This window comes from Miniopterus schreibersii (genome assembly GCF_964146895.1).
Source record: "Miniopterus schreibersii genome assembly, chromosome: 14".
Lineage (NCBI taxonomy): Eukaryota > Metazoa > Chordata > Mammalia > Chiroptera > Miniopteridae > Miniopterus > Miniopterus schreibersii.
This window is the reverse complement of record NC_138114.1, coordinates 16,907,222-16,922,199: the sequence shown is the minus strand read 5'-3', so window position 1 is coordinate 16,922,199 and position 14,978 is coordinate 16,907,222. Positions and strand designations below refer to the sequence as shown.

The 14,978-nt window shown below is 40.9% G+C and overlaps 1 protein-coding gene across 5 annotated transcripts in view; it reads right to left on the bottom strand.

The window, feature by feature from the left end:
* The window catches only part of USP54 (ubiquitin specific peptidase 54), a 102,301-nt gene that overhangs the window by 6,370 nt on the left and 80,953 nt on the right, over positions 1-14,978 (bottom strand). For all 5 annotated transcript variants that reach the window (XM_081158169.1, XM_081158171.1, XM_081158172.1 and 2 more), the window contains 5 exons: positions 13,251-13,418; positions 10,670-10,789; positions 9,547-9,742; positions 6,342-7,741; positions 566-684 (listed from right to left, as the gene is read on the bottom strand). In XM_081158169.1, the coding sequence (XP_081014295.1) occupies positions 566-684; positions 6,342-7,741; positions 9,547-9,742; positions 10,670-10,789; positions 13,251-13,418 (2,003 nt within the window). The remainder of the gene's footprint in view (positions 1-565; positions 685-6,341; positions 7,742-9,546; positions 9,743-10,669; positions 10,790-13,250; positions 13,419-14,978) is intronic.

Here is a 14,978-nt window from a genome sequence, read left to right as displayed (position 1 = left end):
CTTTCCCCCCAATTACAACCTTCAGTTTCTTCTTCTCCTTCACTTGCACAGTATTTCACCTACCAAGAGAAAGAGGGTGCTCTGAATAGACAGACACTGAGTCTACTTACAAAACTGTGGGAAGAGACTGGGGCCTCCTCCCTCTCTTAAGACAACAGTGCCACCAAGACTGCATGAGATGCAGCAAAACTTCTCTGCACTGTACTCACCATCTTCCCCTTACTCCCTGCTGGGGCCTTGGCAAGGTATAGCCTTCAAATGCACAGACACACACAGGCAAACACATAACAGCAGACCTGTGGTTTACCCACAGACCCTGTCCCCAGGGATGTGGGAGAGAATAGGGGAAGACTCACTAGTAGAAGCCTGAATTAGATATATCTGAAAGTAGTGCTCAAGTTGCAATCTCCTCATTCAAAAGAAGCTCAGTCGCAGACCTTGTTTTCATCTAATGCCCCACGTTACCATGCCCCTGCCTTACCACCAATCCAAGCATTCCTCTCTCCACAATTTCTTCCCCAAAACACCACCCCACGCCCAGTACTTGAGCACTGGAGACTGCTACCTGAGAAGCAGGCACTGTGCTGGCTTCATGGAGACTCTGCTCCATTTCTGCTGTTGGGGTCTTTGAGAGGCCAAGGCCAGGGGCTGAGTGCAACCTCCTTCCCACGCCATCTGCAGAGCCTGAGGAGGAAAAGACAGATATGAGTTGAAGTCATCCCTTCTCTTTGAGCCTGACAGCACAAAACTCAGGAGTTGTTTCATTAAATAACAAATATGCATCCCTGAATTTAACTGAGGATGTGCTTCTGGAATGTAAAACAGGAGTTTCAGAATATGGGTAGTTTCTTACAGGCCACAAGCGTCTCAGAGCATAGGCCTTGAAGAACCTTGTAGAGAAGGGGCTCTGTGGGGAGATGGCTGAAGTCCCCAACTTGCCTCTTTTCAGTTTTGTAAACACAATTAACTTTGCTTTTGTCAGACTTGGCCCCAAGACTTATATACAGAGGACATTTTCTGACATAGTGATTCTCTAAGGTGTCTGTGATGACAAAGAAACGACCTCCAGTCTAGTTAAAAACTGAAATGATCAAGTAATCATCTATCAAACTGCCTCATTTTACATAAAAGAAAAGTGAGTCCCATGGTCTGACAGGTTGTAAGTAGCTTAACCAGTATTAAAATTCTCTCATTCTCTCTCTAAAAGTCTCTCATTTTTCACTTCCTATTATGAACAGGAGCTCTTCGGCAACATTTTGTATGTGTAACACTTTTATTTCCATTAGCTTCTCTCAATCACTTAAATTCTAAACAATCACTAAATGCTTTATCTCTTCCTCAGAATCTTGCTAGACTGTTAAGAGCTGCTCCAAACTGGATCCGTGACTCTCAAGGGGCTTGCCCCAATACCACTAATTAAGCCTTCCATCCTGAAGATACACATGCCCTTGACCTGTATTTTATATATCTATGCCTATCACCAATTCATGTCTTCATTTGCATTTTGATTCTAATACACGTTATCAAGCTAAAGTGTGATATTGCTGATATTAAGCTAGAAGACCTATTATTTTTAATGTTTCTTGGAGCTTAAACACAGTGGTTCTAAAACCACCCGATTCATCTAGGAGCTTTAAAAAATGCAGCTTGCTGTGCCTCTCCACAGACCTACAGAATCGGAATCTTTGTGGCTGGAGCATAGGAATATTTGTTTTTAAGAGGCTTCCTCCAAACGCGTGGGAGAATATACTCAGACAGAGCTTGTGAGTGTAAAAGGCACGGTCTCCCGGAAAGCAATCTGGAAGTGCCAGAACACTGGAAACGTCTTCGTCCACTTATTCACCAACTTTACTCCTGGGAACAAGGGGCAAGCACATCTGTTTACGTGGCACTGTTGGCAGTGGCCAGAGCAAGAAAGAAAGCAACCCTATCTGCAGCAGAAGCACCGAGGACGTCACTATCCTCAGGATCAAGCACTGCCCACCACGACAAAGGATGAACTGAGTTAAACCAAGTGACCTGGAGGGATTTTCATGAAGTACTGTTAAGAGGGAAAACACACACCTGTATTATCCTCCCCAAAATACTATATGTAGATCTACGTAAGATTTTATACACAGAAAAATACAGAAACATGCACCTTATGTTATTACCTGGGAAGGTGGGGAATAAAGGTGCGGATTAACGTGAGGGGAGGAGAGAGAAACAGTAAAATTGCCCATAATAAAAACAGCATGTGTGCTATGATCCCATTTATATAAATTTGTTTTTTTAAAGGCTACTCCTCAGGTGACTAAGATGGGTGGTCAGGTTTAAGAATCACAGCAGCAGTGATTAGACTGGTGCCCCTCTAATGAGTCCCGCGTGATTCCCTAAACAAGGAGCTGGCCATTGAAACCTCCCGAAGGGAGTAGATTCTGATTCCTTTAAAGATAAGCAGAGGTGGAGGTCGCCATCTGCAAAGAGTACTGTTGAGGGGATTTCTGGATTTGATAGAAGGTAGAATTAAAATGTCTACTACTGATCAAGAATAACAAGAAAGACTACTAGACATTATGTACTTCCTGATATAAGAAGTTCAAAGTACTACCTATGAAATAGTCTTATTTTTTAAAAATTGAACCTGATTTTAATCAAGCCTACAGGGGCTAGAAGGACATGTTTAGAAAATAAAAACAAAGCTCTACTAGAATACAATCAGTAAAATTTAGAATGAGGAAGACAAATGACCAAATTTCTTCAACAAATAAATGGCAAGGGGATAAAAGAGAGGAATCTTATGGGCTTAAAAACCAATGCCTTGAAGCATATCAACAAAATGCAATGTGAGAATCTTGTTTGGATCCTAATTTGAAATAAACCAACTGTGAAAAGACATCTATGGGACAATTGAGAAAATATGAATACTGGTTACTGCATTATATTAAGAAATTATTGTTAATTTTTTAGGTGTAATAATGTTATAGTTTTGCCTTGTAAAATAGTCTTTATTTCTTTGAGATAGATTCTAAACTACTTATGGATGAAATGATATAACATCTGAGACTTGCTTTAAAATAATCCAGTGGGAAAGGGAAAGAGGAGGATGCTATGGCTAAATCAATTATTGGCCATATGTTAATAACTGGCCAAAAGAATCACCATGCAGGTTAGTGATAAGTACGTTGGGGGAGGGAGGACATTATAACATTTATTCTTACTCTTAACTTGAATATATTTGAAGATCTTCCCTGACAAAGTTGTTTTTTTATTTTTAAGATGATGTCTGCCCAACTTCAAAGTATTACGAAATTTAGAATATAGGTCAGGGGCAGTGTTTGTGTAACTCTTTAGGTACTATAACCATGCCAAAATTAGTCTGGTTACAAACATGGTATACTATATGATCCCATTTATATAAAATGTCCCAGATAGGCAGATCTATAGACAGAAAATAGAGGTTGCATGGGGCTGGGGAAAAGGGGTAGGAGGAAATGGGGAGTGACTACTAATGGGGACAGGCTTTCTTTTTGGGGTGATGAAAACACTTTAAAATTGATTGTGGTGATGGATGGACAACTCTGTGAATACAATAAAAACCTCTGAATTGTACAGTTGAAGTGAATTGTATGATATGTAAATTACATGCCAATAAAACTTAAAAAAAATAAGTCAGACAGAGGAAAAAAAAATACTATATGACCTCATATGTGGAATCTAAAATAAGCAAACTCACAGAAAAAGAGAACAGAATGGTAGTTGCCAGGTGCTGGGGAGAGGGTGGGGGAATTGGGGAGATGTTAGTCAAAGGGTATAAACTTTCAGTTATAAGCTCTGGAGATCATGACTGTAGTTAACCATATTGTATTATATACCTGAAAGTTGCTAAGAGTAGATCTTAAATGTTTTCATCACAAAAGACATTGTAATTATGTGCAGTGATGCTTTAACTAACCTTATTGTGGTAATCATTTAGCAATATATACATGTATCAATCACACTGTACACCTTAAATGTACACAATGTTATTTTTCATTTTATGTATCAATAAAGATGTGGGGGGAAAGTAATTTGGTGCTTAATAAATGCTTTACAATAAGATAAAGGACTCCTGAAATATATTCTGTCATACATGGATGCTAATTGGCATTTTCCTTCATCATCATTTACCTAATTTATTCCACTTGATCACTTCATTATTTTATGTCATGTCAGTTCTTTTTTTTAAAACACTTGAACTTTCTTTTTCTTTTTGTCCTCACATGAGGACAGGCTTTTATGGACTTGAGAGAGAAAGGAAGGGAGGGGGAGAGAGAGAAAGAAACATCGATGTGAGAATGAAACATCAGTCCTTGTCTCATGCATGGCCCTGGTCAGGGATCAAATGTCCAACCTGGGTATGTGCCCCGACTGAGAATTGAACCTGTAACCTTTCAGTATATGGGACAATGCTCCAACCAACTGAACCACACCAGCCAGCGCACATGTCAATTCTTAAAGACTTTAAATTGAGTCAATTTAAAACAGACTCTAACAGAATAAAGGCTAGTTTGGTTTGACAAGTATTTTGAGAACTGATTCATTAGATGGATTTTTAAAATTAGTTTTTGTTCACTGTTAAAGACAAAATCAATGGTTGGTAGGTACCCTGTCATATTGATTTTAGGGGTATAAATCTTCCAGAAGGCTAATTTGCCAATATATATCAAGAGATTTTTTTAAAGTTTATAACCTTCAACTAGTTATTAACTCTTCTAAAAGTTTATTCTAAGGAGCTTATCAGAAATGTGGTCAAACACTTAAGTTTAAAGATATTCAACACAGGATAATATTATAAAAAGTTGAAAGCAGCCTAAATATTCAACCATATCATAATGATCCTACTTTTTGTAAAATAAAACAAAATATATAGTAAATATGTATAAATAACAAAGCCAGAAGTAAACTCATGAAATTTTAAGAGTAGAACTATCAAAAATTTTTATTACTTTATATATTTTAAAACTATCCACAATAAAAAATGTTGCTATTTTGGGTAATAAAAAGGTTTTGTTTTGTTTTGCTTTGCTTTTGTAATATGTTTTGCTTTTTGACAGTCATTAGTTAATGATATTTTAATTGCAATGTATTCTTTTATATGTATTTATTATTATTAAAACACTTGACATTTGTGTAGTCTTTCTCTCTTATATTAAACGGGAAGCTAACTGAGGCACACTCCAGCTTTCCCTCATTCTTTAGAATCTTCCCTTACTAACCTGCCCCTGTGTACCTAAGGAGCACTTAATAAATGTTATTGCAAAGTCTACACTAGGATGCACATCCTAAAAAACATATGGTAATACCAAATCTCATATTTATGTGATACCTACCCCACAGCTCCTTGGAACATAGTAGGTACTCACTAAACACTTATTTGGCTGTAATTAAGCATTGGTTGGCAGCATGCAAGGAACTCATACCATTATAGAAACAGCTATGCCAGAGTTGAAGATAAAGTTCTCTGAGTTCAATTTCACAGAATCATATATATTGTAATAATTGGAAGGTATCTTTAAAAAAAAAAAAATCATTGAACTAATTTTCTCTTTTTACAGGTAAAAACCTGGCACTCACTGGGATATTAAGTGACTTGTCCAATTTATACGGACAGTTCATGATGGAACCAGGACAATAGTTCAGGCTTTGAAATTCTTAAGTGCGTCAATCTAAATTATAAATATTCTTTGTTTATTCAATTTCCAGAACTAGGTCTGTGATGTGCATCTGCAAATTTCATCCTTCACAATAAACTCATGAAAATCAGTGAGCGGATGCCTCACATGCACACCACCTTGAAAATTCTACACCTGGCAGTTCCCGAAGGGGTCAGGGACGGTCCTGTTATTGCTGGTTCGGAATGATCAGGAAATGCCCTTTGCAGACTTGGCTCAGTGTGGACATCCTCTTGGCAAGTTGCACCTGGAAGCTGGATCTTGGGGTTAGTTTAGCTCCTAAGCCATGGGAGGATGACTTTTCCTCTCAGCCTCACCCATGTCATGCTGAGTCACTCTCAAAGACCCATGAGCCATCCCTTAGCACTGGTATATTGAAGAAGCCGCGGGCATATACTCGTCAGTTTCTCTCATTAGAAGGAGGGAACTGGCCCATGGGTGATGATCTGTCCCCATCATTCACTCCAGCCAGAAAATGTCTAGCCCTTGTCCTGAAGTCTTTATGAATAAAGTCAAAAGTTTTACTACCACCTCCTAAACTGGGGATATTATTTGGACAGACCACCACTCCACTTCTGATCTTGTCCTCATCCCTTTTATATGACCCCCACTCCCCCATCTCTTACCTGTTCAGCTAAGCATTCTTACCTGTTTGGCTAAGTGGGTGCCAGGCCACATCCTGCTGCCCCCATCCAGAACAGCCAGTTTGAGGAGCCTGAAGACTTGCCTGGTAGAGAGACTCCAATTCTGAGGTCTCCTGTTCTGTGTCTTGGTTCCAATGTGGATGCAAAAGGATGTGGTTTCTGTCTGGATAGGCTACACAGGTATGGGGATCATTGGGGAAAGACTTCATTCCTGGCCCAGGGGCGCCATGTTTAAGCTGAGAATCACAGAGCCTTGTGACATTCACCCAGGAATCCAAAGGCAAGGGAGTCCCCAAGTCAACATTGCTGCCCAACTCTTTAGGCCTAGCATCTCTTACTTCAACTGGCTTCCCTTGGTACATACCTGGCTCTGCCAACCTGGGCTGTCCTCCCCAAGAAATTTCACCATTAGGCAGCCCAGAGTTCATGCCATGAGAAGAATGATCAGGAGATTCCTCCCAGGAAGGCAGTCTGTCCCTACCATCCACAGAGGGTTGCTGTTTTGCCCAAGCCCAGTGGCCTTTCCCTTGACCCTGTGGGAATGGAGGCTTAGAATCAGAAGGGGAAGAGTTCTTCTTTAGACTATTTGGAAAACTTCTATCCTGGGAACCTGAGCCATTCCTTGTGGTGGTGCCTTGCATCTTCTGGAACTGTTCTGTCAGAGAGCGAACAAGCCCCTTTGTGCCAGGAAACTCTGGCCTATAGGGCTCCTCACTGCTTCCATCCACTTTTGAAGTCAACAAAGTTTTGAGGCTTTTGGCTTGGAGGCATTGGTTAGTTTTCTGCACGGTGTCAGGAGAGTGAAACACTGTTAAGGAAGCAGCAGGCATTGTGGGGTGGCAGGCTCTGTAAAGGGGAAGGCCGGGTTGAGCTGATGAACTTGCAGGACTACAGCCAAGGGTGTGTGCATCTCCTCTCTCACAGGTGGCTGTTCCAGCTGGGTGTGACCAAGGCATCACCTGGGATGAATCAGCAGGATTCCTCTTTTCTTGAAAGAGTTCTTCTTGATCAATGCCTCTTTCTTCTGGAGGGGAGAGCCTGTTGAAGCTGCTGTTGTCATCCCTGTAGTCTTGCAGCTTACCCTCTGGTACATCCAATGGTTCCCAAGCATTATGAGAGTTCTTCTCAGTCCTGCCTGGTGTTTTAGGTAAGCCCTGCCTGTGGAACACAGAGGGGTCAATGCTATCCACCTCAACTGAAGTAGGAAGGTTCGAGGCAGACCTACTGGGGGAATTATGCTGTGGGGCGGACAGGGCAGATGACTCTGAGAATAGTGATGAGTGTGACTCATGGCAGGAAGCAGATGAGTAGACGAAAGAAGGACTGGCCCCAAACTCTGTATTCGTGTAGGGATCCGGTTGGGCCTCCCGGCTTAACAATACTTGGACCGGGACAGGCTGTTCACTGAAATAAATGGAGAGAGCCAGTCATGAGCTGTCTTGATTGACAAGATCACTTACAAAAAAAATGTTCATTTAGTTCCCATTTCTAGCTATCCACAGAGGGAATGGTGAAAATAAATGGAAAGACAAGCATAAGTAGAGTCAACAGTTCAGAGGCTCACAAGAGAAGGCACATGGTCTGCTCACACCCAATTAATAGGTAATGTTAATCCTCTTTATTACATACCCTCACCAAAGTTGCACTCAGTAATATTAAGTAAAGCCTTTGCCAATATTCTTTACTACCCATAAAGTCCTATTCCAATCATATTTTACTTGCAAGTTTAAAAAAAAATTGCTAGTCCCACATGCAGATGACCTGGAAAGTAAGCAAAGCCTAGAAATCACTCATACCTGGGGTCCTGAGAGGCAGCACAGCCAAAAACAAAAACAAAAAACCCCAAAAGACCATATTTACAGAGTACAGGGTGATTTGGGCTCATGGGATTACATAAAAATCAACCATTTCAAGTATGTTTTCATAATCCAGATTTGGTTGTATTACTCACCGAGATGTTTCCCCAAAGTAATGCACTGTAACTGTCTTGGAATTTGGGAGTGGGAGTCAGGATCAAGTGCATTTAGTTGGTTTCTCACTAATTTTTTTATATTTCTGACCTAAAAATTGTGTTAGAATCACTAAAATAAAACCTCGACCACTCACATACATTAAGTGCCATAAGTTTTCTGGAAAGAGTTTAGCTGCCTAAATTGCGTATATTCAAAACATATCTGATCAGATTCTCAGATCAGTATTCAACTGGTGGAGCACACAACAGGAGAAAATGGAAGATCCTAGCTATGAGGATTACATTGGATGATAACATACTATAAACTTCTGTCGGTACGATCACTCAGTCACCCTTACATTATGAGAAGTATGATATTATACTTATATGGGAAACCTAATGGAGTCAAATAGACCTGCCTGGATTTGAATTCCACCTTTCTTCCACTTACTAGCTGAGTAGTACTGGGTACCTTACTTATCTCATCCTCTAAGCCTGATTTCCTTATTTATATAGTATCACTAAATAATAGTCCTTATCCTAAGGTTATTGTGAGAATTAAATAAAATAAAACATAAGGTGTTTAAGCTTAGTGCCTGGGCATAGGCAGATGTTCAAAAAATGTTAGCTGCTTTTATAATATTTATATTCTGAAAACTACTCAGGTTTATTAACAGCCAATATTTACTTTTACTTAAATCTATCTATTCTAAGGAACTGCCAAATTCAAGGGCTAAAACGTGAGAACTACACCAATGGCCACAGGGCTTTTTCCTAGTCCCAACCACGGCCACGGCAAAGCAAAACAAAGGGAACCTGCGTGTCTCTTCTCTATGGTTTCATCAGAGCAAGGAAGACTGCTTTCTCTGCTTCCATGAGGGACAGTAAACCCCAAAATAATTCACATGGCTTCTTCTGCAGTGTGAAATGAGGCTCGGATTGCCATGTCTAAGAACTTCATATGTGCAAATTTAGTAATTGTGTAATTACACAAGTCCAGGGACAAACTCCCCCATAGGAAATATGAACAAGTGGTCTATTTATCGTGCTATACTTTCTGCTTCTTTCTAGGAACTCTTAAGAAAACAACCAGCAGTGGGATCAGCTTTCACCATATGTCTGACCTGAGAGAAGAAATTTTTTCAGAAGAGTCTTCTCTCCTCTGTAGTTGCCAAGACAATGAGAGCTCTGGCTATGGAGCACCCATGGTCACTTCCTCCCCTGGCATACATAAACTACTGTGGTTCCCAGGCACTACCTTGTTGGCTGAGGGAGGGCCCCTGCCTGTGAGGGAGGGCAGGCTGAGGGTTGCGACGGTTGCTGCGATGACTGCTGCTGCTGCATGCGATCCTGCAGGCTCCGTGCTTTTCGAATACTGATTTGCAGCTTCTTATCGACTAGGGCTCTGCTGTGCGTGCTAGAGCTGGCACCATGCAGGGCAAGTCTTAGTTTAGCTAAAATGCAAAAGAAAATATAGCAGAAACAGAACACAAAATACAAACAAAAATAAAAAGAATAAAATTGAACCAAAAAATGAGCAAAGATATGCAGTAAAACTCAAAATGTGCAGCAGGAATGTAAGGCGTGGACCATGCATATGCTGTCAGGGCACAGAGCTGGCTCTGGCTGTAAGGAACATTCACAGAAGCCATGGAGGCTAAACGGGTTAATTCAAATTTTAAAAACAAACAAACAAAAAGCTAAACTAAAATGAGTTAGGAAGATAAACTGGTGTTTCCATCTTCGAGGCTGCCATTCTTGTCTTTTGCAACTGATGTGTCTGACTCTGGTCTCCACATTCTTCTCCCAACTCCCCCTTTCCGACCGCCAGCAGCAGAAATAAGATCCAAACCTGCATGTGTCTTTACAGAACACAGCTTCTTGTGGGTCACACTTAAGAACCAGATACAAATTCTAAGCCTTAGTCCCTTTCTGTAACCTAATGGTGCTGCACACCAGAAAGGCAGGGGAGAAACAAAGAATCAGATATGCAGTGCAAAGTCACAGGCCTGGGAAGTCACAGCCAATTCATTCCTTTCTTCCTGCCATGAGCTGCACCTCACCAGTCAGTGACTAGAGGAAGAGCAAACCAACCTCACATCTGAGGTCTAATTTATCCTGGAATAAGAAGAAAGGCACGGCTGGGTAATTCATCTGTGGGCTCCTGCTGAGGTTATTCCAGTCAACATCCGTAGGCCACAGTGACAGCGCCTGGCACACTTAGAAATCCGAACAGCAAAGATAGCTAAGGGCTTCTCGCTTTGGGAGAATGAGTGAGGAGACATAAATGCTGTTTTTATCCCATCTGAGGGACGATACTAATAATACCTGTTATGAAGTTAATCAAAAGTGCCATAGGCAGAGTGGTTAGAGTTACTTACAGATAGCTTCGTTACAGAGAGCCAAAGCTGCAGCACAGTCTCCCTTCTGTTCCAGGTGCAACGACTCTTCAAATACTGAATCTGCCTCTTGCAGGGGCCTCTCAAAGCCGTCACTCCTCCCTGAAAGGGCCAGCACTTTTCATTTTCATTACAATTGGTTCCAGCTTCTCCTATGTGCTGTTGTTTCCCTTCAGTGCACATAGATCCTTGCTGCTGAGCCTTTGGTCTAACCCTTACTCCAACTGTGCACTGCTATTAAGGACTCTCGGAAACATGTAGGACATCCATTTTTGCCTTCACTGAGGTCTTACCCATGGTCACGAAAGTATGCCACTGTTCACCACATATTCCAACTCCGAGACCTCTTAGGGGATCCCTCAAGGAAAGAACAAAGCACTGTCTACAGCAGAAGGGTGGGTTCTTAAGCCTGAACTCACCTGCTTTTCCGCAGTGCAAGATACATCCTGCCAACCAGTATCAGAATGCCCCAGATCTCCACTGAGACCTCAAGTGCTGTGTTAAGACAAAAGTGGCTTCACTGCTCTGTGGAAAGCCATCTGTTGACACTCCATTCCCACATCAATCCACAGTCCTCTCTGCACCACCCTCAACTGGAAAACCAGTACATCTCTTGGGCACAGGGGTCAACAGTTCCTGACCTCAATATATCTGCTGAACTGCCTTTGTTGTTGGTTTGCGTGCACATACCTTTCATAGGCACTGCTAAATATTTACTTTTATCATGCCCTTGCTCACCAAATCTACCTCACAAAAGTCACCTTCCCATGCAGAGAGTATGGGGTATTCTTTCCCCCCCAAAAGTGAATGTGTGCCAAAGCAGGTGCAGCAGAGTCCACGTACAGAGCCAGATGAAAAGGCAAAACAGTTCTATAAGGGCAACTTCTTCAAAAGACTCAAGTTTATGTACCCCTTTGCCCTGTACTCACTCATAACCATCAACTGGTAGTAAGCTGTAATACAAGTTCACCTCCAGTTGGGATTAGTGGTGAACTTCCCCAAGCTCACAAGAATAAAACCTGAAATGTCAGTAGTTCTCCCATAGTGTCTCAGTCCTCCACTTACCTTTGCCTGGACATGGTAAGAAAGACTCTTGCACCCCTCACTCTCCCTAACTCACCATGGCTCTTGAAGAGTAATGGGAAGGTTGGGGAAGTAGCAAGTGGGTTCTGAAGAACTTGGCATTCAGGTTCTACGCCAGCTCCAGAGATGTAGCCCCCCGCCATTCCAGGTCTGAAATTTTCTCATAATATTTGAAATCAACGGGCTCTATACAACCTTTATAACAACAGGTGGTGGCTACAGTCATTAAACCTAAGTTCTCTCAGAGATATAGGTAAACTATAGTTGACCAATCACTGTACTAGATTTTAATTCTTATCTTCTAGACTCTTACTTAGCACTCCAGTTCTTGCTTTTCCAGAAGATACTGAACCAAACTGTATGGAGAATTGACAATGAAATGTAGCCAGAGGGCTTCCTTCTCAACTTTATGTACTTACTACCCTACAGACAGAAGGGGTGGGGGAAGGCAAGGGAGGGAGATGAAAAGGCTCCTCTTTCAAAAGCAATGTAACCCTGAGATACCCATGCCATATAACCTGAGGGTAAAAAGAAAGAAAAGACTATCTAAATATAGGGGCAGCTAAGGAATTAGGAATTTAAAACTGATAAATACAATGCCTTAGTAAATAAAAGTCAACAACTGACTTAAATCAAAAGACAGCAAGATTAGAGAAAAGTGGCCCCCAAATTAGCCCAGGAGGCTTCTTTATGTGTTGATAAAAAGAAGGAAGTGATCAACAGAAAGTAGTCACCTAAAAGCACTGACTCCTGTTTTTTATACTGGTTTAGCACAATTTGTTACATCCAGGAATTCTTAATAATAATAATAAATTCATTTTATTTTTTTATAGCCAACAGAGATAAAGGTTTCAGGGCCTACTTAAGATAGATAGCTCAGCTTTTTTGAACTCCTATTTTGAAGGCTAGTCTCTTCTAGTACAAAGTGACATCCTAAAGCAATTGAAGGAAAAAAGTGACTGATGTGGGGCAGTTAAGGGAGCTTAAGTAAAGTCCATGAAAATCATATGAGATTGGGAAATAGATCATCAGAGGACCAGAAGGCAATTGGGTTCCACGTTCTTAGAATCTGTTTGATAGATTGACTTCCCTAGAGCTCCAGGTGGGAAATCTTGAGGGTATTTTTCTGCCCAGCAAGTAGAATTCACCTGTCAGTGTGGCTTGCTCCCTGCGCTTTCATGCTGGTTCTGAATTGTGACTAGTTTTATTTACACCTTCTATAGATGTTCAGGTGAAATATTTTTCATGAACACTATACTATCTCTAATCTATAAGCTTTAAATAGATGGGCCCCAAATCAATGTCTGTCTGCAATCAATAGGCTAGTTACCTCCTACTTCCACTATCTCTCACCAAAATGGCTGAATTAAGATAAAATTCAACTTCGCTAATAAAGCAAAGACAGGGAATTTATAAGCTTGAATTTTTTTTCTTTCCTCTCTCGCTGTCCCCATCACCAATAATCTAATACAACAATTACCCTGATTCTGCAGTTCATCCAAGTCCATAAAGCGGCTGGGATGCGGGTTAAAGCCTTTAGCTGCCTCTAATTCCTTTTCCCGTTTCTTCCGAAGTTCCTGTTCCTGGGCCCTCCTGGCCACCTCTTCCTGCAATTCATCCAGTTCACTTTTGGAAGGTATTTCCCCACCTGGAATGCAAGCAAGGAAGGAGAGATGACCACATTTCCACAACCAAGACTAAGCCTCTGCTTCAGTTACGGCCACTGCCCTGCTTTTCCCTTGGAACTCTTGGCTCAATTTGAAGTCCGTGTTTTGAATATTGCTTTCCATATCAGCTTCAGGGTGAGACCTGGCCTGTGAGTAATCACAATCACAATCATAATCATAACAAATATTTATTGAGTGCTTTATAACAACTGTAACAACATGACAACTAACATTTGTTGAGCATTTACCTTGTAACAGGCACAGTTTTAAGAACTTTTACATATATTATTTCATTTAATTCTCACAACAACCTATGAGGTAAATAGTGTTATTGCCCACATTTTAGGAATGAAGAAACTGAGTAAGAGGGTAAGTTCCCAAGGTAACACACATGGTAAGTGGTGGAGCTGAATTACAGTCAAATAAGTTAAATTCATAATCTTAACCATTAGGGAGCATTCCCTACCACGTGCTGCCACTGATGCATTGGGAAGCTTCGAGCAAGTCAATCCCTCACCCTTAATTTTTATCTTCTCTTTAATGAGTTTGGAAAATGACCATAGTAGTAAAATTTTAATCTTATCAGTGTTCATAGACCTAAAAGGATGCCCATGTTATATTAAGTGAAAAATCAAGTAACAGAGTAACAGGTATAGTATGACTTCATTTTATTTTTTAAGAAATGGTAGTAATAAACTTATCTATATACCTGTATTGGCATAGAGAAAGATGCAGAAAGATATATACCATGATCAATTTGAAGAGGCAGTGGTCAGGTTACTGAATTGATGGATTAATTTTACTTATGTAATTTTTTTAAGGAGTGGTCAAAGTCACCAGATAAAAATATTTGTTAGCCTGTGACAGGCTAATATGATTGCATCCAATCGTGAGGCATAAGTAGGGTTCACTGTACACAGAGGATGTGTGGTGTGTGAGAAATCTGGTGTAAGTCCTTGCTAAATATCTTTTACCAGTTGAAGAATCCTATTGGTGAATTCTATCCAGCCAGTCCAGAATTAGGACTTTTAGAGAAATCATGAGACTTGGTCTTTAGAAAGAGCATTGGCTACCTGAAGAAAAGAGAAGGGGGAGTAGCCTCATGCACAACCACAAGTTTCTCAAAGCAAAGTTAGTCAACACAAAATAAATTAAAATGGAAGGAGTAAACCAAATGTATGACTTCATTAGAAAGCATGAATTTCTTCTATAGGTTTCTAATTATAACCTACTCCAGCCCAGGATTTCAGAGATACCTGCTTCTATAGGCATTGTTTTGCTCTACCAGATGTGAGCTACCTATGGCACTCACAGGTAAAAGAGTTCATGCCTTTTCAGTACTGCTGCATACCTCCCTTCCAGCTCTCTAAGAACTTTAAGTGGCTATCAAGAGAACTGGTGGTCAGACTAGTAATGTTCCTGGTCTCATCTCTACACGGTAGCACATAGTATTCTGTTCTTTCTCTAGTAAGCTGGCCAGATCTATATCCAGAAGCTCATTAAATCGGGCCATAGTTAGGTTTCTGCCACACACCTTACTC